Source organism: Garra rufa, chromosome 21 (assembly GCF_049309525.1).
Source record: "Garra rufa chromosome 21, GarRuf1.0, whole genome shotgun sequence".
NCBI lineage: Eukaryota > Metazoa > Chordata > Actinopteri > Cypriniformes > Cyprinidae > Garra > Garra rufa.
Genome location: NC_133381.1, coordinates 35,623,020 through 35,648,414, shown reverse-complemented (window position 1 = coordinate 35,648,414; position 25,395 = coordinate 35,623,020). Strand labels below are relative to the sequence as shown.

General features: G+C 37.6%; 1 protein-coding gene across 4 annotated transcripts in view; it reads left to right on the top strand.

The window, feature by feature from the left end:
• Window positions 1-25,395, top strand: part of gphna (gephyrin a) — a 138,149-nt gene that overhangs the window by 28,979 nt on the left and 83,775 nt on the right. For all 4 annotated transcript variants that reach the window (XM_073826677.1, XM_073826676.1, XM_073826675.1 and 1 more), the window contains exons 2-3: window positions 15,123-15,201; window positions 24,455-24,512. In XM_073826677.1, the coding sequence (XP_073682778.1) occupies window positions 15,123-15,201; window positions 24,455-24,512 (137 nt within the window). The remainder of the gene's footprint in view (window positions 1-15,122; window positions 15,202-24,454; window positions 24,513-25,395) is intronic.

Below are 25,395 nucleotides of genomic sequence, written 5' to 3'. Positions count from 1 at the left end.
AAAAGTTCTGAAATAACAAATATTATATATGTATATTAGGGGTGGGCGATATGACCTAAAATTATTATCACGGTATTTTCATCTTTTGAACGGTGACTGCATAATATCACGGTATTACTTTTTTTGGTACATTTTGGGAGGAGTAGCCTGTCCTGTCCCTTTAGTATATGAATAAAGTTAATATTTGTATAATATAACAAGTAAATGGTATCCTTATCAGAAAGAGACATGGGAGAGTATTATGCATTCTCAACATATTTATTTTGCAAAAAACCTAAAGATCTTACTTAGTGTACAACAAAACAAAAATAATTTATTGAAATTTTATTTCTGCAATATTTAAAACCTTTAAATAACTGGGGGAAATCAACCCATAGCAACAGTTTAAAAGTAGACCAATTCTGTGGGGAAAAACGCGGACTTGGCAACCCTGCATCCAACACGAGCTGCTGGAGTTAATGTCATTGCCCACATGAGTACGAAATTTTTGTCCGAGATTTTTGCACGTAAAAAAAAATACAGGTTATGTTAATCGAATTTACACATTGCCTCTGAAACTTTCGTCCGTCATAATACAAATCGGATCGTGTTCGATTTTCTGCATTTTTCGCATCCATAATAAGCATTTTGATAAGGATGGCGAATATAAGAAAACTAAAAAAAAGCGCATACGAAAATCGGACTCAGTGTACAATGACCTTTAGATTTGAATGATTAAGGGTCGAAAGTAAAGAGAGATGATAAAAATAGACTGGAGGGTTTGCTGCAATCTTGTACTCACTGACAAATATCTATTATAAGATGTGCTGCTCCCTTTACACAGAGTGTGCGTTATCGCAAAATCGAAAGTAAAAGTAAACAGCACGAGCACTCATTTAAAAGCGATTTCTATAAATTATATACAATATTAGTTCGCCTCGCGCCCGCTCAATTTGTGATCCGCTGTGTAAATCCTTCGGCCGGCCGACCAGGAAAAGTCCCGGTCGTCCCGATTGCCACTCCGCCCCTGGTATAGGCTACAGGCCCGACCTTTCTTCACGGTGTTTCACCAGTCGTTTAATGGCCACTCCCCTTTTACCTATCACCTGCAAAGCTGATACGAATATGTTTTACTTTTTTATTTACAACAAGTTATATAGTATAGGCTAAGGACAGGTATTCAGACCACAACTGAACGTTTGAAGAAAATTGAATGCCTTATTATTTAGAATGAGCTATTATTGATTTAAATGCAGCCGTTCCAGGCACATAATTGATTTATTACCGTATTGACGGTATTAGAAAATCCATGTCGTGGTGCAATGTCACACCGGTGCTGACTATGACACCGGTGTACCGCCCACCCCTAATGTATGTATGTATATATATATATATATATATATATATATATATATATATATAATATATATATTTTTTTTTTTTATTTAATTAAACGTTTTATTTAATTAGGCAGATTTTTTTAAGTCATCAAGTTTAAGTTTTTGCTTTTTGACCAATATTTATATATTTTTTCAGCTTTATTTGAATTAAATAAAACAGTTGTATTTTAATTTTTGTTATTTGATGATAACAACACTGTCCACAGTCCGACCTGATTTAGACAACTTTTTATCTCAAATAATAGCGTTTCACTAAATAATTGTAGTGTTTACACTTCGTTTGTTTTGTCTGACAGCCATATTCTGGCATATTCTCTAATTTAATTTCTCAATTTCTTTGAGGCAATAATCATATTCTTTTAAATATATATTTGAATAAATAAAATTGCAGTACATTTTTACAGTACGAAGAAAACAAGTGTAGCTAGCCACATAATCAACAGCTTTGCAATGCAACTGATCTCATTATGAAAACGTACCTGTGGGATTTTTTTTTTTTTACAAGATGCGAAATATGTACCAATAAGTACATATCACTGCAGTTTCCAACAGAAATGAACACTAGAGGTGGTAAAACGGCGAGCACATATAATCGTTTTCGTACACGGTTATGATTACAGCTCCATATGTTTTGCTTTCCGGTAGGGGTGTGCGATATTGACAATAGGGCTGTCGCGATAACCGCAATATCGCAATACCGCGCTATTGACGTGCATAACCGCAGAGGAATGCAACAACCGCAGCAACCGCGATATTTGCCTGTTTTCTTTTTTCCTAAGGATTTGCCCTTCTCACTTAATGCCTGTGTGCTGAATATTAAATTAGTAATAAGTTAGTAATGATAACATAATGTGTTTATTATGAGGCTCAGTCGATATGCACTTAACGAGCCTAAACAGACAGCGAATGAGAGAGAGATCGACTGAGCTTGTGCGATTACCTGCGTCTGTCTTTCAGACCAAGTCAGGTATGTATGTGAAACTAGCTTGTCATGTCCAAGGAAAGTGAAATCTCTGTCCTAACATCGATGCTCTGCTGGTCAGCTGAGCCTTTAAAAGTGGCGATTAAAGTTAAAATGATTTCAACTCCGTGTTTCATTACGTCTCTCTCTGAATAAATAAGCGTTTTTGAACGTATAGTTGAATGAACGGATTAAAGACATCTTGTGGCGTAAAAATGAAACTGCACTGACTGACAGCTCGCCTAGAACACGCAGGTGAAATACTGACAGAAAGTCTCTTGTCCAGTCAGACTCGAGGGTGCGCGCTAATTGTTGTATATACGAAGATTTCAGATGCAAAGCCTCTAAATATGTCTGACATTTTTCTTCAAAATTTGCATTTCTTTTTGGCTAGGTTTCTATGTAAGTACTGTTTACTTTACTTCATGTATCAACGCGATTTGGTTTCGGTTTATTGATTTTTGAATATGACCATACATTGTAACAACCTATACACAATTTTTATATATATATATATATATATATATATATATATATATATATGGCGGTAATACCGCATACCGCGCTACTGAGCCACTCAAAATTACCGCAAGGGAAATTCCTTAACCACGACAGCCCTAATTGACAAAAAATAATATCTCGATTTGTTTTTTTTTCTGGGATTTTGTTGATAACGATCATTAGACGATATTTTGCTGAGTGTGTTATTGTGCTGGTATCTTAAGGACTACCGTGGACAGATGACTTGTGAATTTTTTGATATTCTTCATGTTATGTGTGGTCAGTTCACAGCAGTGATAGAAATTAAATGGGGGGTCCAATGCTGTTTTATGCAGTGTTAAGTAATTTAAACTGTTAAAGAGTTGGATTCCCATGCTAAACATGGCCAATGTTTCAAAAAACGTTTTGGATGTATAACATTGCCAAATAGACACTTTCGGGTTTCTTACAAGTTTCATAAAGTTTTTTTTTTTCGATCATGGCTCTTCATGACGTCCTGAAGGGTGGAACTCCTTGTATGGGCATTTCTCCCGGAAGAGCGCACCTGTGCACACATCGACCAGAGCCAGCGCAAGAGCGTGCCCATCAACATGCTTCATCCGGCTGCACTGCTGCATGGAAGGCAAAAATAACCTTGTTCAGCTTCCCGAAGAACCCAGAGTTACGTGAACAGTAGATGCAGTTTTCCGGAGTAGAAACTGAGTTTTACAAGTGTTGACGAAATTAACTTCTTGTTTATATTAACTTATTGTTAATTGAACTGTTGTATAAAATCAATATCACATTTATAATCGAGCTGATTTTTGGAGATAAAAACTGCAGTCTTGACTTGCTCTAGTGGCTTAGCTGGCATGGAATTGGACTTAGAATGCAGAATCCTTGGGTACAAATCCTGTGAAAAACAAGATTTATGATGAAAGAGCTGAAACATGAGAGACTGAAAAACAAGCTAAAACAGCATGCTTGCAAATACTTTTTTACGTCACATTTGCTTTTGTTCATATCAGGTAGGTTTAGGTGTAGTGCAGATTAGGGGTGTGCCAAAAAATTCACAGAAAAATCTAGATTCTCATTTGCAACGATTCAGAATCGATCTGAAATGTCCAAGAATCGATTCAATAAATAAATAAAATCAGTTGACTGTTCGCCTCCATTTTTGTAACTAGCCTATACTGACGTCACCACGCAGCCGGTTTTTGAACGTAAGCGTGCGCGGCAAATCACTAAAACAAAGAGGAATCAAATATGGATGAGAGGAAGATCCAATCAGCCCCGTCTTCACTTAAAGCTAAAGTTTGGCGGCATTTCGGTTTTTACCGAATGCCTGGAAGCACTGCGCTGGACATGACACACACAGCGCAACCAAGTACTTCGGCAGCACAACATGTGCGCGTGCTCATATTACTAGGCATCACCCAGAGCTCAGCGAGACGGAGCGGAGTCAGCAGCCAGCTGCAGACCATCGCACAGTGCAGTGCTTCACGAAACTGCCCGCCAACTCCGAGAGAGCAAAAAAAATAACTCGGTCTATCGCTTGCTTTTCATTTTGAAAGAAGCATTTTATTGTCATAACTTGTTATTCTTTAAGTTACTGAATCTGACTGAGAAATATTATTAAAATATTAAAATTATATTATTATTAAAAATTAAAATATATATATATATATTTTTTTTGTCTTCTCCGGTTGTGTTCTACATGATATTTGTGGTAAACTGCAACTTTCCTGGGAAATGCATCTATTTTCAACCATTTTGTACTATGAAGAAGCACTTTATTTTTGTTCCAACTTATTTTATAGCTAGCTACTAATGAGTAGCAATTGAGAACCAGACAATGTTTTTGATAAAAGGCACTTCCCTGAGAATTTAACTTAATAAATGTGAAAAAGCCACTTTAATGTCTCCGTTTGTCATTCTGTATAGCAAAGCAGATGAGAGTAGATCATGATCAGAAACCCGATTAGAAATCATTATGAATAAAATCGAATCGTTTTGAATCGAAAATCTTTTTGAATCGAAAATCGATTTTGAATCGAATCGTGGCCTCAAGAATCGGAATCGAATTGAATCGTGAGATGGTAAAAGATTCCCACCCCTAGTGCAGATGGTACATTATTTTGATACACCACTCAGTGGACATTTCAAGTCAGAACTGCAGTGAACTACACTCTTAAAAATAAAGGTGCTTTAAAAGGTTCTTCACAACAATGCCATAGAAGAACCATTTTTGGTTCCACAAAGAACCTCTCAGTCAAATGTTCTTTAAAGAACCATCTCTTTCTTACCTTTTTATAATCTGAAGAACCTTCTTTTGCCACAAAGAACCTTTTGTGAAACAGAAAGGTTCTTCTTGTTCTTCTATGGCATTTTGAAGCACCTTTATTTTTAAGAGTGTAACATCACATAAAACGTACCATATGTCTGTTCTGTTCCGGGAAAAAGCACCACTCAGTGGACATTTCACATCGAATATGTTTTAAAAGGTACATGCCGGTACATATTTTGTGTCTTGCGAAAACATTCCCACAGGTACATTTTCGCCATGAGACCACTGGCAAAACCCACCGTCAAATCGGCTCCAAATATGTAAAGAAATTTAAACCTTCCAATTCATATTCATGAGCATGATTCACAATATGCTGGGGATCATTCCTATTCTCGTATAAGTAGAATAGTAAGTCTAAATGGCTAAAAGTTTAGCAAAAGTCACAGCCCTGACCGAATCGAGATGTTGCAGCAGTGACCCAGAGCCAGCGGTCATCCAAAACAACCAAAAATATCAGTGACTTGAAGCAGTCCTGTGCTGAGAAGTGGGCCAAAATACCTTCAAGTTGATGTGCTGGAGTGATGGAGTAGCCTGCAGGAAATGTTTGGAAGTCATGACTGCTAAATGAAGTGCTACCCAGTACTTCCTGTCACTGCTGTATATATGTGTATGACTATGTGTGTGTGTTTATGTAGAAAAAATGATGTTGGTATTTTCTCAATGATTTAATTAGACGGCCCTCATTCCTCTCTAGAACACGTCCACTATTCTTTCACATTCTCTTGGGCACCCTCCTCCCTAAATAAATAATTTTTCTTTTTCCCCGCTCCCTCCTTTGCCTTTGTGAAACGCTTATCTAGAAACTGAGCTTTTGTAGACTCCGTACGACACATTTTGTATAAAGGTGCTTTGAAATGCAACTCACAGATTTAAGTTCTATTGTGACTTTCTCTCTTCTCTCCTTAATATTATCGTCTCTCACACACACACACACACACACACACACACACACACACACACACACACACACGATGTGCCCAGCGCCGTTAACTACGTGCCTGGGGATCAGCGCATTCCTGTCACTGATCTAATAGAGTTCACCTGAAACCTACCTTCTTGAAAACCTTTTCTTTTCAACTCTATTTCCATATCTTCCATGTTTCCAGAGCAGTGTTGCGTAGTCATGAAGGTGGAGGCAGGGGGCAGTAGAGATGCTCATTGATTATATCTAGTACAAGGAGTGAGTAATATATTACATTGCTCTTGGGGAGTTGGTCCAGGGGGCTTCTCTGATTGGTCAGCGGGATGTTACGCATGCATGACTCTGATTGGACACACATCCGAACACAGCAAAGGGCTCTAAATCATTTTTATAGTAGTGCTTGCGACGGCTACTATTGCTCATATTTGAAAAAAAACCACTAACCCTAGGTATTGAACTTTGGCAAATAGCTTGTCCTGTATCATTTATGCTAAGAACATGAATGATTTAGAATTGTGTAGCTGGTTTAGAGAGTTGATCCTCCAAGGACGAATTGTCCACTTTTGGATAAAAGCAGACAATTTCACCTAAAGCAACTAACATTCAAGGTATTCCTTGGGAAATGAACCCATGACCTTGGCACTGCTAGTGCTACAGCTACAGAAACGCAACTAGACTATTATAGAGATGTGGTGGTTGGCTTTTATTTTTAGATTTTTGTCAACAACTTGAAATGAAAACTCACCCAAACTATTTTCTAAATGCATGCTATTGATAATTCATATACCTATGCATATGAATTTAATGATAATAACAACTTAATTATTTATTTAAGTCTACACTACAACTGTAACATTAACAACAATATACACTACAATTCTCAGATTCAAGTTTCAGATTTTAATGTTTTTTTAAAGATGTTTTTTCTGCTCACCAGATCTACATTTATTTGATTCAAAGTACAGCAAAAATGGTACAATTCTGAAATATTTTTACTATTTAAAATCTTGTGAAATATTAAAATCATACTGAAGAGATAACTAAATTTGTAAACTATCAGCATAAAGTTAAATATTACAATTATTGAAAATTAGCTGTAAATTATTAACATAAATAGAAAAAAACAAGTGGTCTCAATATTGAACCCTGGGACACACCTCAAGATTTATGAAATATTTTAATAATTAACTCTTATTTAATTAATTAAATGTTTATATTATTACATTTTTTATAAATCTACTTAAGAGTTCTTACAAATATAGAAAAGACGTTCCTTATATTAATTAGATTTCGCATTTCTTACGTTTGTCTTACTCAGATTTCTCAAATGTCTATATACTTCCCAAGAATTTTTTGTAAATTTTTTTACCATAAATATGTTAGAACTTAATTTTTGATTAGTGCTAAGAACTTCATTTGGACAAATTTAAAAGCAATTTTGTTCAATATTTAGATTTTTTTTTTTTACACCCTCAGATTCCAGATTTTCGAATAGTTGTATCTTGGCCAAATATTGTCTTATCCTAACAAACCATAGATCAATGGAAAGCTTATTTATCAGCTGTCTTTATCAAAGAAATTGACCCTTATGACTGGTTTTGTGGTCCAGGGTCACATTACATCGTTAATGGGCATTTGCGCAACTTAGAGCGCAGTTTTGTAACACTCACATTTGCCTTCAGAAATTGTAAGAATCTAATTCTACTCATGTTAGGCTACTAAAAGAGTTCTTAAATGGAAGTTTCAACCTTATTTGCTACTTAGTGTCAGAAGAAACCTTGACAAATCTGAAGGGGGATGAAACAAGACAGAAAGTAAATTGAACCAACTGGATTAGCTGATGGTCCAATCGGAGACATACTCGTTCTTGTACCGTAAGCTTTAGTACAGGACGTTCCTATATGCAGTCTTTTATAGCAGGAGGGTTTTTTTCAAAGGGAATCCTGCTCCGCCGAGGTTTGCGGCTCAAAGCTGGGCTTATCTGCTCCCAGGTGTTGGACCTGTGGTGTTTGAGGAACAGAGTGAGGTCCACAGGTCTTCTCTGGATGTAGGCAGGGGTTAACGAGACAGGGTTTTACACCAGCTCAGCTCATGCAAGTCTAACTCCTACTCACAGCCGCAGGCAACACACACTGGTGCACACACACACACACACACACACACAGTCTCACGCTGAGAGGGAAACTCTCACCTCACCAAAGTGTCCATGCAGACAGACTTTTCCGTCTGCAGAGCTGTGAGTCACAGACATGAGGTAGAAAGAAAGAGTGTGTGTGTGTGTGTGTGTGTGTGTCTGTGAGTCTGTGTGTGTGCGTACCTTCCTACAAACAGAGCTTGAAGGATGCCGTTTCTTTGTAACTTGAGAATTGGCGATGTTTGATAATTCCTTTACAATAATAGTACTTAAAGGAGTAGTTCACTTTCAGAAAAAAAAATTGCAGATAATGTACTCCCCCCCTTGTTATCCAAGATGTTCATGTCTTTCTTTCTTCAGTCGTGAGGAATATATGTTTTTTAAGGAAAACATTTCAGGATTTCTCTCCATATAATGGACTTCTATGGTGCCCCCGAGTTTGAACTTCCAAAATGCAGCTTCAAAGGGCTCTAAACGATCACAGCTGATGAAAAAAAGGGTCTTATCTAGCAAAATGATGAGTTATTTACAAAAATATTACAATTTATATACTTTTTAACCTCAAATGCTTGTCTTGTCTAGCTCGGCAATCTTTTCACTAGATAAGACCCTTTTTCCTTGGCTGGGATCATTTAGAGCCCTTTAAAGCAGCATTTAAACTGCATTTTGGAAGTTCAAACTCAGGGGCACCATAGAAGTCCATTATATGGAGAGAAATCCTGAAATGTTTTCCTCAAAAAACACCATTTCTTTACGACTGAAGAAAGAAAGAGATGAACATCTTGGATGACAAGGGGGTGAGTACATTATCTGTAAATTCTTGTTCTGAAAGTGAACTACTCCTTTAATATCACACTATATAACCTTTTCAAGAACTGAAAGTTTTAACTAGGATTGATTTTATTTATTCCGATTCTGCTTATCGTTTCCGATTCTTATCGATTCTCCATCCCCCAATTTTACCATTCATTACATCACTGTGCCATAGGAATACCATGATATGTGTTTTGTTTAGAGTACTATATGTAAACAGTGCGTATTCTGTTTATATTTTAAATGTATCATAGTAATACTATAGAATATAGAAGGGGATACACTGTAAAAAAAAATCCGTAAAATTTACGGTAAAAAACTGGCAGCTGTGGTTGCCAGAATTTTACCGTAAAAAATACGGTAGCAATGTTTTACATTTTAAGGTTTTCACTTAAATTTACAGGTAAATACCGTAATTTCATACTAAAAACCGTAACTCATATAATGGTAATGTACCAACTTTTTGAAGGACTGAAATCTGTTTTGTACCTTTGTAATACAATGATAACCACCAAAAGCAGGTGGTGATGACAACATCACATGATGAACCAAAGTCCATCGCACAGAAGTTTTAAATAATAACATATATAGAAGGTGCACACAGTGTCATTCACACAAACACTAAACACCATCATGCTAACACACATAAAACTGAAATAATGCAAAAAACATTCATTTAGCAACATTAGATGTAACATACAACCCTAATGTACAAAACTGCCAAGAAAAAAATTAAGATGAAGTTATTTCAACAAAAAAAAAAAACATCAAATAAAAAAATTTAATTCAGGGAATTCTGGGAATGTCAATTTACGGTTATTCACTGTAAATTTTACGTTCTTTTTCACTTCCGTAAACGGTATACTACCGTAAAATTAAATGCAATGTCCAACACAGTTTTTCACCGTATATAGATGGGGAACTTGCCGTTAACCATTTCACAGGTTTTTACCGTAGCATTTTTACAGTTTTTTACTGTTAAATTCACTGTCATTTTTTACAGTGTAGTTTGTCCATAAGAAATGAAAATTACCCCAATGATTTACTAACCCTCAAGCCATCCTAAGTGTATTTGACATTTTTCTTTCAAATACAGTCGGAGTTATATTAAAAACAAAATTCTCTCCATATAGTGGACTTCAATGAAGATCAATGGGTTGAAGGTCCAAATTGCATTTTCAATGCAGCTTTAAAGGGCTCTACATGATCCCAGGTGAGGAATAAGGTCTTGTCTAGTGAAACGATCGACCATTTTCTTAAAAAAATGAAAAAACTAGACACACATTGCGTAATATTTGTAACGGCCATTTGACGTAGTCTTCACACTTTTGGTACTTCCGCCTTTGTCACGCGTGACCTTTTTGACCTGACTTCAAAATGCGCAAGTTCTGGACGCAGAGCTAGTGCAAGACAAGCATAACAACTAGCTTAGTAACTATTAATGAGCAGCAAATTAGGAGTTTATTGAGGCAAAATCGTAGTTAATAGTTAATAGTGACAATTGCTTCCCAACCTAAAGTGTAACCATTTATAATATTTTTGAGTTCATTGAAATACCACATAATGTATGTGTGTGATGGTGTGTGTATATATATCAAAGAACTATGGTATTACCATTGGTTATTATCAGTGTGCAACAACAGTAATTTTTGTAAGGTTTAAAGAAACGTTGTTACAATTATTTGATATGGTTAACACTTTGCTTGAAAGGTGTAGCTCTTTAGCAGGTCTGAAAAATAGACAACGCTCCTCTCCTCTCATGCAGGGCAGAGCTGTGGTGACATTAACATTCTGATGCCTTAACGTCTCTGATGAATGTTCCAACTGCTGCGTCTTTCTCTCTCTCTCTCTCGCACTCACACACACGGTCACTTATATACAATACGCATCGGCAGAACAATCCTCCTCCTTCACCCTCATTCATACACACACAGACGTTGCATTTGCGTGCCTGTGACAAGAAGTTTTTTGCCGCCTCTCTGAGGAGAGCTCACTTCTCCTGCCTCCTGCAGGGAACACCAGCCTATTTATAGATCAAGGGTTAGCAGGGTGGAGAGAGAGAGAGAGAGAACAGAGAGAGCAAGAGATGAGGAGAAAAGAGAGAAGGGTGAGAAAATGCTGCAATTATGAAGCAAGTGTTGCACCGAGCCCTTGTGCGTGATGGGGAATGTGATGGTGAACGGCAGCGCTTTATCATTTATTTACACAGCACAGGTCATTCTTTTCTCTCGTCACAGATTTTGACCTGTTTTGAGCTACACTAGACCCTTTTATATCCACAATGCTGTTGAAATTACTATTATTTCTGTTACTATTAAAAGCATAAAAGCATTTCCAACCAGCTTATTTGCAGGTAAAGCATATTCCATAAAAAAAGTAGGATTAGACTTCACTTAACCATTGGGAATTAATCAAGAGTGATTGCCTCTATGGCTGGTGGTTGAAAAATAAGAGAGCATGGTGATCTTAAAAAGTCATTTCAGAGGCATAGGAAGTTATGTTGTTATGAAACATCATAAAGATTTTTCTTCAGCATAACATGCACAATAAGACCAGGTTATAGGGTTTCAGTGTTGACTTATGGGATGTTGCCCAGTGTTGTAATACTCAAGTCTGGACTTGGTCTTGGCCCTGTCATGGACTCTGGAACATTTGGAGCAATCGGTTTTGACTCAGACTACAATACTGCAGATACATTTTATTTTTCTGTGCCAAATCATGCGTACATTCGCTCTACGCTATTATGTTTCTCTGGACCGAGCGTATGCTCGGGTAACACTGACTCAAAAGCATATTTACTAGAGCTGCCCCCTAATAGTCGACTAACCGTTAAAGTCGACAAAAAGAGGCTTGGTTGACCAAAATTGTATTAGTTGCTTAGTCGCAGAAAAAAAATCCCACAGGAAGCGGTGGAGTCACACAGATGGAGGCGCCAGTGTGGTCACTTGCACTTAAAATACTCCATCATTTTTAGTCATACAGGTAAATGTAAAACATCTTTTGAATCTGTACAGACTCTACATTTATTTTTGTGCACTCAGAATAACAAAGGAAATGTTGCGCTTTTGTAAAATAACGAAAGCAAACAGGATGTGCTTTCTGCCGTCTTAGTCTCTGTAAACTTAAGCGTGAAACTTTGAAACTCTGTATACTTGCCTTACAGACATGAAAAATATCTATAGAGAGTGAAATGTCTACTTTTAAATGAAGCAATTCAAATATAAAAAAAATATTCTCAGATTATGTTATATGTTATAGATGACGAGTCAGTGTAACCGACTTTATCACTTAAGCCGAAAACAAAGAAAGTGCTAGTTTAACAATAAATTATTAAAATGTTAATGCAGTGTCTGTGCTGTTTTTCCCAGACACATGCATAATTATGTCTGCCGGTATGCTGTGGAAAGCTCATTTTGCGTGCACTTAAGCGCATATTAGGCTATGTAGGCAGTTTAAGGCTAATTATTATGATTTATATGATTTATCAATAAATGTGCAACTAATAGTCAACTGATGCTTAAAATGAATGACTACTAGTTGACCAGAAAAATCTTAATAATATTTACACTGTCTAAAATGTTCAGATTTGGACTCGACCCTCTTCTGGTCTTAGTCTTGACTTGGACTCTATAGGTCTCGACCTGGACACAGACTCAGATTAGCTGGCTTCAGCTACAACACTGATATAGTCTACACTTTTGTATTTTATTTTCTTCCCCAAAGTAATAGTAAGTAGGGCTGCACGATATTGGGAAAAAATTACATTGCGATATATTTTTTTCCTGCGATATATATTGCGATGTGTACAAATTCATTTATGTTCATCAGGTGTTTTGAACTGCTTAAAAATCAAATAATAATTCAAAAATAATTGGGATAATTTTGTAAGCATTTTCAAAGAATAAAAAAAATTAAAAGTATAATCAAACCCCTGAAATAAAATACTTTTTAAAGCTTATTTTGGGTTGTTTCATAAACAGTTTGACTCACCTTATTCACTGTCAATTCAGGCAAATCAAGGCTCTAATATGTTATGAAATTAATAATGAATGTTGCTTTTACCCTGATGAAAGGGAACTCATTTTGAGAATGAAAAGAGGACACTTCATTATCACATTAAGGAATTAACATGAGCGACAAAATAAGTAATTTAACATTTTATTCAACAACTTCTTTTTTGAAAACAGATTAGTAAATATATTTTGTCACAAAATTTGAAGAAAAAAAAATGTCAGAAGATTCTTTTTTTTTTGCGTTTTGCAACAAAAAATATTAAACTTTATAACAACTCTATAAAAAAAATTGGCTTCTTTCTCAGAACTGTTGCATAAAGTAAATATAAATATTCAAATACACCAATTTGTTGCTTCTGTGTGCATTAATTTACTCATTGAAGCGGTTGTTGCTGCATAATATTCCACTTGTGTCTTGCATTTGTTGTACAGCTCTGGGATGGCAATTTGAGAAAAATAAGTGTGTGACGGCATTACAATAGGCTTGTCAAGCGAGTGGATCATGTTTGTAAAACCCTGCTTGGTGACCGTGTTTATTGGTACCATGTCTTTCGCAAGGTGAAATGTAATAGCATCAGTGACATCTTTCTGTCGCTTAGAGCCCTTCTCGTAAAGCGTCACACTGGCAAACGCATCCGAAATAGTTTTTTTTGCTTTGGACTGCCCTCTGATCTGGTTTTGCATTCGTCATACAGCGCTTTGTGGTGCCGACTTAAATGGTCAAACAAATTCGTAGTGTTTCCGCGAGTTGTGGCAACAACTGCTAGGCACTCCCGACAAAGCACCTGTTTTTGGTCAGCATCATCGTTTTTGTATTCAGAATACTTCCATACGACCGACGTTGCGTTTCTTTTTGCGACCAACTCTTCCATTTCGGCGCTTTTCTCCCGTCCCGCACTCATTTCGTAATGCGCACCAAAGAGTATGTGCGCACGCAGAGACTCCATGCATGAAGTAGGTGAAGCAATGTGTGCTTTGTAGTTTTAAAGAACCCTTAAATATGAGTTAATTACTTTATATTAGACAAATATAGATCCGTGAATAGAAAGTTAGAGATATAGAAAGTAAATTTTTAAACCAGACACATCATTTTATTTTTATTTTGCCCAGCATCGTGACTGCCGCGATGTGACTACATCGCGATGACGATGCTGAAACGATGTATCGTGCAGCCCTAATATTAAGTCAAGTTTTCTTCCACCATGTCTATTTTCCTCCTTTTTTAGTGCTTCGAATTAAGCTGTTGTTGCTACTGTGTCTTTAGAGGTGTAGTTCACCCAGTAAAAATAAAAATTCTGTCATTTACTCGCCCTCGTTTTGTTTTGAACTGGTATGACTTACTTTCTCCTGTGGAACACAAAATAAGACATTTGAACTGTTTGGCCTATACAGTAAAAGTCAGTGAATTCCAAATTTTTATTTTTGGATGAACTATTTCTTTAAGAGATCTATATGCAATTTACCTATGTTATAACAGAGTTCTCACTGTTATTCATCAAGGCTTGTAATGTTACTGAATTCTAAATAGGCATTGATATATGAACGTGGTCGGTCATATGCTAATGAGCTTACTGTTTTGGCATCAATACCGTGATGATTTCTAAATGATTTTTGCGGCATAGTTTCAGTAGATGGTTCATGTTGAATATATGTTCAAAAAGAAGGAGAGGAGTAAGGGAAATCCTGTTTTCTAACTACTGATAACTGATGGTTATCAGTGGGGCTGATTCTGTTCACCATCATACAGGTTGTAAAGTCCCAGAAGAAGTTGACACAATGCCGAGGAGGACAGTAATGTGTAATGGTAATGCTCTGTGTGCGTAACAGTGTGGCCTCCATTACATAGTATACATGAGGGCCTTAAAGTATGATTCTCCATGCTTGTAGCCGTGTGCTTTTGTTGAGTAACGTGTTTTGACATAACTCATATTCTCTCAAACCTCAGGACTAACGTGACGTTTAAGGAATCAGACATGTATGGTCTGCGAAGGGGCATTCTGTTATTTCCATGAAATGATGTGCCTTTTTTATTCTTTTTTTCTCTTCCTTTCTCCATCTCTCTCCTGTCTGCAGTGAGTGACAGCTGCTTCAGAAACCTTGCTGAGGACCGCAGTGGAGTCAACCTCAAAGATCTTGTCCACGACCCGTCCTTGTAAGTGACTCACACACAGTACATTGGCTATGTACGGTATTACAATGCCATGCATCAGGTCCTGTTCAACATAGGACAGACTAAATGGATTCTTGTGCTTTATGAAGATCAAGGCTCGGTCCCAAGGTCAAGGGATTTTTATGAAGTTCTCCTGTAGAGTTTAGCTCTAGCCTGCCTCAGCATTCTTACCTGGAAGTTTCTAGTAATCCTGAAGCCCTTGATTAACTGGTTCAATTAGGATTGGAGATAAACTCTTCAGGACAGTGGCCCTCCAAAAGCAGGATTGGACATCCATTCCATTAGCATAACTCTCTTTACTGTTCCTATGTGCCCTTGAATGCAGCCTTTTGCAGAGCCCACACTGAGGTGAACTACTACCCAATGATCCGGACTAATGTGTGGAGGACTGTACGCGTTAGGGTCGGCATTTGGGCCAAGGCCCAAGAGTCAATCCCTGACAGAGGAGGACAGCAGCTACAGTTTCTTACTTAGTCTGTCTGTGTTACCTTTCATGCATTGTTGGAAATGTAATTGATTCTGTGAATCGACAGATTTTGAAACAAGCTTCTATACAATTTCCAGGAACTGAGGTGCGTAGGCTTTTTATCAGCTTTCCAGGAAGCATGGTTTTCTTTACAGAGTAAAAAGCTGATTTATGCTTCTAAGTAGCAGCTTGTTGCTTGGTTTGCCAAAGTTTGCAAGGTTATGGCACCAGATCTTTGAAAGATATTTAATGGTAGCAAACAAGATTTCTTCAAACAAGTACTTGGACTTTTCTATTCTGAACAGCTCCTAGATAGGTGGCATATTCTTCCAAGTGGACCAGACTTTGGTCCATAAGACCAGCCAATATACAAACAATTAAAGGATTACTCCGCTTCCAGAATAAAACTTTTTCTGATAATTTACTCACCACCATGTCATCCAAGATATTCATATCTTTCTTCTTTCAGTCGCAAAGAAATGTAGTTTTTTGATGAAAACATTCTAGGATTTTTCTCCATAGTGGACGTCAATGGTGCTCAACGGATTGAAGGTTAAAAATGCAGTTTAAATGCCGCTTCAAAGAGCTCTAAATGATACCAGTCGAGAAATAAGGGTCTTATCTAGTGAAATTGGTCATTAAAAAAAAATATATATATATATATTTATACACTTTTTAACCACAAATGTTCATCTTGTCTAGCTTTGTGATGCGTATGCATACTCTGTGCCCTCGGGGTTGAAGACAGTTAGTGTATGTTGAAAACGGTTGAAAAGTATATAAATTATACATTTTTTAAAGAAAATAACTAATCCTTTCGCTAGATAAGCCCGTTATTTCTCAACTGGAATCGTGTAGAGCCCTTTGAAGCTGCATTGAACCTGCATTTTTAACCTTTAATCTGTTGAGCACTATTGAAGTCCACTATATGGAGAAAAATGTTTTCCTCAAAAAACTTCTTTGTGACTGAGGAAAGTAAGACATAAACATCTTGGATGACATGGGGGTGAATAAATAATGACTTATTTTGCAAGTGGAATAATCTTTTAAGGAATGTCTTTGATGATTTAAGGAGTAGATAGAACAGGATTTTAAGTGAAATTGTCGGTTACTTTTGACTAGATGCTAACTTGGCATATTCACTTTTTTCAGTCATGCGTCAAAGGTCATGAAAAAATGACCACATGCAAGACTGAACTGCTGGAGACTGCACTTATGAGTGCTTGTGTGCAGAGTATCTCAGCATGCACTCTTGCAAATAGGCGTAGTGAGGACTCTTCACATAACGCAGGCCTCTTTGTACGGCAACAACTTCTTGAATACTTCAGCAGAGACCTCTCGTGTTTTGAGAAACCTTTAACAATCTTTCAGCAAGAAAGAGAGCTCATTGTCCTTCCACCTCTCTGTATAAATGCTGAATCTCTAGGCATAATCCAAAGGTTGGAAAGCCTCAAGACACATCCAAATCAAATGTTCACTAACAACCTGTCTAAAAAGATCCACCAATCTAGTTCATTTCTAAAGGGTCTTGGAAGACCAGTATCCTGGGGAAGTAACTTAATACAGAAGATACTACATATACACCTTATTCAGCCCGCCGCCATTTTGAATCGAAAACTAGGCTGTGAGGGATAGCAGTCCAGCAACGCCCACTGTGGCGTATTGTTGCGTACCGGGATGTAGATCGTATAACCGTAAAATAATAGGTCATTTCACATTTTTCCACAGGACAAAGAGCTCCAGAAAACGTGGATTGTTTGACAGGACATATGTGACCCTGGACCACAAAACCAGTCTTAAGTCGCTGGGGTATATTTGTAGCAATAGCCAAAAATACATTGTATGGGTCAAAATTATTGATTTTTCTTTTATGTCAAAAATCATCAGGAAATTAAGTAAAGATCATGTTACATTAAGATTTTTTGTAAAATTCCTACTGTAAACCTATCAAAATGTAATTTTTGATTAGTAATATGCATTGTTAAGAACTTAATTTGGAGAACTTTAAAGGTGATTTTCTCAGTATTTTGACTTTTCTGCACCCTTAGATTCCAGATTTTCAAATAGATGTATCTCGGCCAAATATTGTCCTATCCTAACAAACTATACATCAATAGAAAGCTTATTTATTGAACTTTCATATGATGTATATATCTCAAGTTTTGTAAAATTTAACCTTATGACTGGTTTTGTGGTCCAGGGTCACATATGACCTAACTTTCAGGTAACAATATTGCATTTATTTAAGAAAATGACTGTGGAAAGTCTGCTAACTTCTAATATGAGCATGTTTATCTTCCTTTGAACACTTACACAGAGTTTTTTAAATGATGTTATATAGATTAAAATGCTTAATGGTTTGTGTTAAGAGCCTGCAGCTAGGTCATAAGCATCTTCCCGACCTTTATTATGAAAATAAGTAAATAATAAATGTATAAATAATGTATAAATAATAAATAAATGTTATCTTTTGATCGCTTTGCATAAAAATAAACTTTCTACCCACTGTTTTTTGTATGACTTAACATGTTGTCTGAAAGAGGCTTACGATTTAACTGCAGGCTCTTAACACAAACTATTAAGCATTTTAATCTTTAAAACATCATTTGAAAATAATATCTTTTTCATTTACGATCGCAAGGTTTTCCTTTCGTGAGGCTTTTGAGTCTAGGTAAACACAGACGGAGCTGAACCCACCTTAAAGGGATAGTTCACCCAAAAATGAAAATTTGATGTTTATCTGCTTACCCCCAATGCATCCAAGATGTAGGTGACTTTGTTTCCTCAGTAAAACACAAACGAAGATTTTTAATGAAAACCGGTGAAGTCTGTCAGCCTTATCATGGACGTGGATGGGCACCAAACCTTTAAAAGTGAACAAAAACATGCACAGACAAATCCAAATTACACCCTACGAAACGATCGTTTTTTGCGAGAAACTGAACAGTATTTATATCATTTTTTACCTTTGATACACAGCCACGTCCATCTCTCCTGAGTACGAGTTTGGCATCAGTCACGTCACATGTGCACACGTCGTAGAATACGCAAACGCCGGAAGCGATCTGTCGCATGTATACGACACTCATTGTTTCCACAGTGCACAGAGATTGTGGGTATAGCGGCTATTCAAAATGGTAATTACTTGCGCGTATCCTGATTGTTTAAACCGATTTAAAGCTAAAAGATTACGTTTGCTTTTACAAACTCATCCGGGACTTTTCACTGATTTCCCCTTCCGGCGTTTGCGTATTCTACGCCAGAGCGCGTGCTCATGTAACGTGACTGATGCCAAACTCGTGCTCATGACAGATGGACGTGGCTGTGTATCAAAGGTAAAAAATTATATAAATACTGTTCAGTTTCTCACAAAAACCGATCGTTTCGTGTCTTAGGACATCAATGTATCGTCACGAGCCGCAGGGTGTAATTTGGATTTGTCTGTGCATGTTTTTGTTTACTTTTAAAGGTTTGGTGCCCATCCACGTCCATGATAAGGCTGGCAGACTTCACCGGTTTTCATTAAAAATCTTCGTTTGTGTTTTTCTGAGGAAACAAAGTCACCTACATCTTGGAAAGAATTGGGGGTAAGCAGATAAACATCACATATTCATTTTTGGGTGAACTATCCCTTTAAGCTTCCTAATTCCAGTCAGTGTTTTTGAAGAACAACCATAAGTAAAATGTTGAGCACAGTCTTGTGTTCTTTGTAATCTATACAAAATGGAGATATTTAGTTTAGTTGTTGTAGTAAAACATATCATTTTAGCGCTGCGTAAACGTTTAAAGGAAGATAAACATGCCTACGTTATAAAACAGCAAATTAGCCAACCGGCTAGTTTCCACAGTCATTTTCTTAAATAAATGCAATATTGTTACCTGAAAGTTAGGTCCTATGTCCCATCGAATTTTAATAATACACATTTTCTGAAGTTGTGGAAATTTGTGAAATGAAACGATCTCCATCCCGATATGCAACTATACGCCACAGTGGGCGCTGCTGGACTGCTATCCCTCACAGCCTCGTTTTCGATTCAAAATGGCGGCGGGCTGAATATGGCGTAGCTGCTTTTGATTTCAGACACCGCAAGGGTGCAATGCCCTATCCTAATAATTGAATTATCTAGGGGTTTTGGTGTTGTGGCATTATGGGTAAAGAGGATTGAGCACAAGTCTCTACGATGGATTGGGAATTGATGGGAACTTGTACCAGAACCTCCAATGCTTGTCCACCTACTTTCTACTTTAGCATCAAAAACCAAAGCTTCGTTCAGAGCATTTCTACATACCTCGACCAAGGTCAGAGTAGCGACAGAGACAGCAGGATGTAGGTCTCTGAAAGGTTTCAGAGAGGAAGAGAAGCATGGGGCGCTGCCAGAAGGTAGAGATAGTTCAGGGGGTATTGATGGATAAGGTTTGTGTGTGTTGTCTGTTGACTGGTGAGCTCCATCTCCAGTGCTCTGTCAGCTCAGGTGAATTGATTCATTGGAAGAGCTGTCAGTTTTACTAACGAGGCGTGGTAAAAATAGAGCTGAATTAATCATAGTGGGGACACACGCGGCTCATCGTCCTCTGGATAGAGACCATTCTGACGTCTTCCCCTACAGAGAGGTGAACATGCAGACTTTGAGAGAGGGACAGCTGAGCACTCACCTGAGAAACAGAGATGGACGTGTCTTCACCCCAGAGCAGAAAAAGTGTCACCAAGGTCATAGTTCCTTATGAAAGCAAGTTTTATTTGCCGTGGGCCTGCAGACAGTTATTAACTCGCCAAAGTTTTTTAGTAACTGTAGAGAGGAGGTTGGGAGAGATTGGATTTGGACAGAACTGTAATTGTACCTGCATGAGCGCCACTGCTCAAAGTGTCTTAAAGGGATAGTTCATCCAAAAAGAAAATTCTGTCATTAATTACTTACCTTCATGTCAGTCTAAACCCGAAGATCTTTCTAACCCTGAAGAAACGGCAACATAACTACCACATTCAAGGCCCAGAAAGGTAGTAAGGACATCCTTAAGTACTGTAGTCCATGTGACATTCAACATTAATTAAATTTGTTTGTGTTCAAGAAGACGTTTCTCTTGGAAACGGGGGAGAAAACACTATTGCAGCTTATGTTTCATTGTGGCTTTAATAGTGGCTGCCAGTACCAGTAAAGCCCTATTCGGACGGGATTAGTTTTTCATGGAGACGTGGGGTAAAGTAATTACTACCAGAGCTTCTCAGTGATTCTAGTCCTGTCTGAATGTGCCATCTCAGTAATCATGATGAATGATGCCATGATAAACGATGAATAAAGATTACAGCGACTTTTACCTTCTGTAAAAAGGTCCGGAAAAGTTACTTCAGGTAATGCCGGTTCCTGTGCAAGTAGACCAGCTGTAAATACGTCCGTAAATATTCCATCATTTCTTGTTTCAAAGTAGTTTTCAATTTTTTTTTTCAAGTTTTAAAGAAGTATTGAGTTGTGGCCTTGCAAAAGTATTCATACCCCTTCATATTTCCACACTTTATTGCGTTGCTGCCTTATGTTAAACTGCTTTAAATTACTTTTTTTCCCACATCAATCTACTCTCCATACACCATAATGGGAAAGCAAAAAAACTGGTTTTTAACATCTTTGCAAATTTATTACAAATAAAAAAGTTAAATGATTTAATTGCATAAGTATTCATACCCTTATTCAGCTCAGGAGCATTCATATTGCTTGTAGATGTTACTACACTTTGAGTTAAGCTAACCTGTGGCAATTTTAATTGAATGGGTGTGATTTGGAAAGGCACACTCATCCTAATAAAAGGTCTAACAGCTGAAAATGCATTTCAGAGCAAAAACCAAGCGAGGTACAAAAAAAACTGCCTGTAGAGTTCAGCACGTAGTCTCCGTTACCTTTATTGGAAGAAGTTTGAAACAACCAGGACTCTTCCTAAAGCTGGCCTCCTGGCCAAACTGAGCAATTGATGGAGAAGGGCCTTTGCTAGAGCGGTGATCAAGATGGTCACTCTAGTTGAGCTCCTTGATCATTTATACAGATGGTAGAAACTTAAGGAAGGACAAACATCGCTTTATGGTGGTGTGGCAAGACTCAATCCTCTCCTCAGTGAAGACACATGAATACACACTTGGAATTTGCAAGAAAGCACCTAAAGGGTGCTAAATCCTAAAAGATTGTATAGATTCTCTGGTCTGAAGCTCTGAACCTCAATTCCAAACATCATGTTTGAAGGAAACCAGGCACTGCTCATCACCTGCAGAGTACCATCCCAAACGCAAAGTGTGCTGGTAGCAGCCTCAAGCTGCGGTGCTTTTTTTCAGTGGCAGGGACTGAGGGAATCATTAAAGAAAAGAAAGTTGAAGAAAAGCTCAATGCACCAAAATATTGAGATAGCTTTAATGAAAGTCAGGTCCAGAGTATTCAGAACCTCAGACTGGGCAGAACCTTCCAACAGAGCAATGACCCTAAGCACACAGCAAGAGTGGCTTACAGACAACTGTGAATGTCATTAAGTGGCCCAGCCAGAGTCTGGGCTTGAACCCAATCAAATATTTCTGGAGAAACCTGAAAATGTCTGCCAGACTCCATCCAAGCTGACAGAGCTTGAGAGGTGAAGAGGTGAGGAGAAGAATGGCAGATAATTGCCAAAATTTGATGTGCAAATCTGGTTGAATTCCAAAAAGACTAGAGGCTGTAAAGGTGCTTCAAGTAAGTAGAGTATTTCAGTTTTTTTATATATATATACATTTGTGAAGTTGTGACAATTATGTTTTTTGCTTTATCAATATTGTGCATGGAGTGTAGACTGATGTGTAAAAAAAAAAGAATTTAAAACATAACAAAATGTAAAAAAAGAGGCTATGAATACTTTCACAAGGCACTGCATGATGGCACATACCATACAGACCAAAAAGAAGGTTGAACGCACTTGTTAGAGGTACAAAGTTCTTCTAGCAGTGCAGCGTTAAAAAAGTATTACTTAATATTATTTAATAGTTCATTAAATAATGACAATTACTTGAAGTACTCACTGTGAAACACTGTTTTAGCACATTCAGTGCCTCACTAAATTTAATTGTACGTGATAAATGAATAACATGCTGTTTTTATGCACTAAAATACTATATAAAAAAAGTGCTGTAACACGGTTAATAAATTCATCCCTATATATACCAAAGCCTCGTCTGCTTAGCTGAGCATCGGTGGCGTCTAGAGGTCCCATGCTATAGTTCACTCAATTGTTCACCCTCATGTCGTTCCAAACCCAGAAGACTTCTGTTCATCTTTGGAACACTAAGATATTTTTGATTAAACTCCAGAGCTTTCTGACCCTGCACAAACAGCAACGCAGCTACTACCTTTGTGGGCTTTGAACGTTGTAGTTACATTGCTGTCTATTTAGGAAATCAGAAAAGTCAGAAAATCAAAAATATCTTAATTTGTGTTCTGAAGATGAATGAAGGTCTTACAGGTTAAGGGTTAGTAATTAATGGCAGAATTTAAATTTTTAGCCGAACTATCCCTTTAACATACTAGTTTGGGTTTAAGAAAGGCGGCTGTGCAGCCCAACCCACATACACACTTATTAATAAAGCCACAGCCAATCACAGTTTCATCCAGATTCAGAAGACGCTCGAGTCTCTCCTTTGTTCTCGTATGCGTGTGCATGTGTGTACTGACTTACACAAACAAAATACCCAGGTTGAAATCCCAAACTCATCTCCATCTTAAAGCACCTCTCCCCAAACCCCCAATCCTCACACACCAGCGGTTTCCCTGGCAACCGGATTAAAGAGCTCTGCATCTTTGTGTTCAGCATATTCTTCTTTTAGTCTCCGCTCTCTGTGTGTGTCTCTCTCTCTCTCTCTTTCTTTTTTCTCCATTTCTTGCTCTTTTGTAGGCATTACACCATAGATGGACAGATAGATCAAAAGTAGATCGTATAGATAGATCAGTACTTCATCAAAACATACAAATAAGCCCCAGAAAACCGATCCTGAGCCAAACTGAAAAAAGGGATTTTGCTAAATCATTTCAGTTCCCTGACACATGAGCTTGTTCTTGTTTAGAAATCCTCTTTAGTTAGGCCTATGTGCTCCGATACAAGTTCGAGCCTGGTCTTCTCACAAAATAACATTTTAGACCTAAATGAACATGAAACATTGATTTCTTCATGTATTCTGTATGTAAACATGCAGTACTAAGTAGGAGAATTTGCTTATTTTGATAAACTCAGAATGAAATGTACCACATCTGTGCCTGAGCTAGCTGCAGTACTCGAAGCAGCCACTAGTGTGTGCTGCACTTGAGAATTTAAATATGGGTTTGCTCAAAAGTTTTATGCATGACTGTTCGAATTTTCTCTCTCTCCAGAGAATTTACAACAGGTAGGAGTACAAATGTATACGTTTATATAGAAAACTAAGACTTGAAACCTAGCCGTTGTGCTAATCCACCTGTTTTGTGGCCTAAAAACTGTGCTGTCAAAGTTTAATCCACTGTGAGCCGTCAGCTCTGTGAATGCAGAAGCGAATAAAACAGCAAGAGCCCTGTGAAAGAAGAGAAAATTCTTCTTTAACTGTCATTCCTGTTGTGGGTGGAGTGTGTGGGGATGTATTTTGACAGCTTTCTGGTACCTCTGGCATTGTGTTGCTCTTTCTCTTTCCTGCACTCTGTCACATTGTGTTTTTTTCCCTCTCTCGCTCCCCATTTCTCCCCTGCTGTTGGGACTGAACAGACACTAACGGTTGTTGTCGTTTGTGTGTTTCACCCACAGGCTCGGAGGCATAATCTCTGCATACAAAATAGTCCCTGATGAGATTGACGAGATCAAGGTAACGCTTCCTCTCACCTCTTCAGTGAGGCCATGAGGCACACATGCACATCCAATCACACCTTTGCACACTGCTGCCCCCTAGAGACCGATAGTGGTGCTGCGTTTTTAGTCATAACATGGAAAAATGTGTCTAAAATATATTTGGACACTTGAAATATCATTGCACAAGAAAACACAAGCACTCTTTTTAACCAAAACATTTAATTTTAAAGGAGAAGTTCACTTCCGGAACAAAAATTTACAGATAATGTACTCACCCCCTTGTCATCCAAGATGTTCATGTCTTTCTTTCTTTAGTCGTAAAGAAATTGTTTTTTTGAGGAAAACATTTTAGGATTTTTCCTTTATATAGTGGACTTCTATGGTGCCCCGAGTTTGAACTTCCAAAATGCAGTTTAAATGCGGTTGTAAACGAGAAAGAAGGGTCTTATCTAGCGAAACAATCGATTATTGTTATTTTTCTTTGCTCTGCTGAACTTTTTTTTGGTTCAAGACAGTTAGGGCATGTCGAAAAACTCCCATCTTATTTTCTCCCTCAACTTTGAAATAGTCCTACATCGCTTTCACACATTTTGATAGGGTGTTTCATCTTCTTTGCATGTTCACTTTGCAAACACTGGGTCGGTGCTTCTGCAGAGATGTAGGGCGATTTTGAAAGGATTTTTGAAGTTGAGGGAGAAAATAAGATGGGAGTTTTTCAACATGCCCTAACTGTCTTGAACCAAAAAAAAAACAAAGCTCAGGCAGAGAAAGACAAGATGAGTGTTTGAGGTTAATACGGATATAAATTGTAGTTTATCTGAGCTCACATATGGAAAAATGTGTCTAAAATGTATTTGGACACTTTAAATATCAATGCACAAGAAAACACAAGCACACTT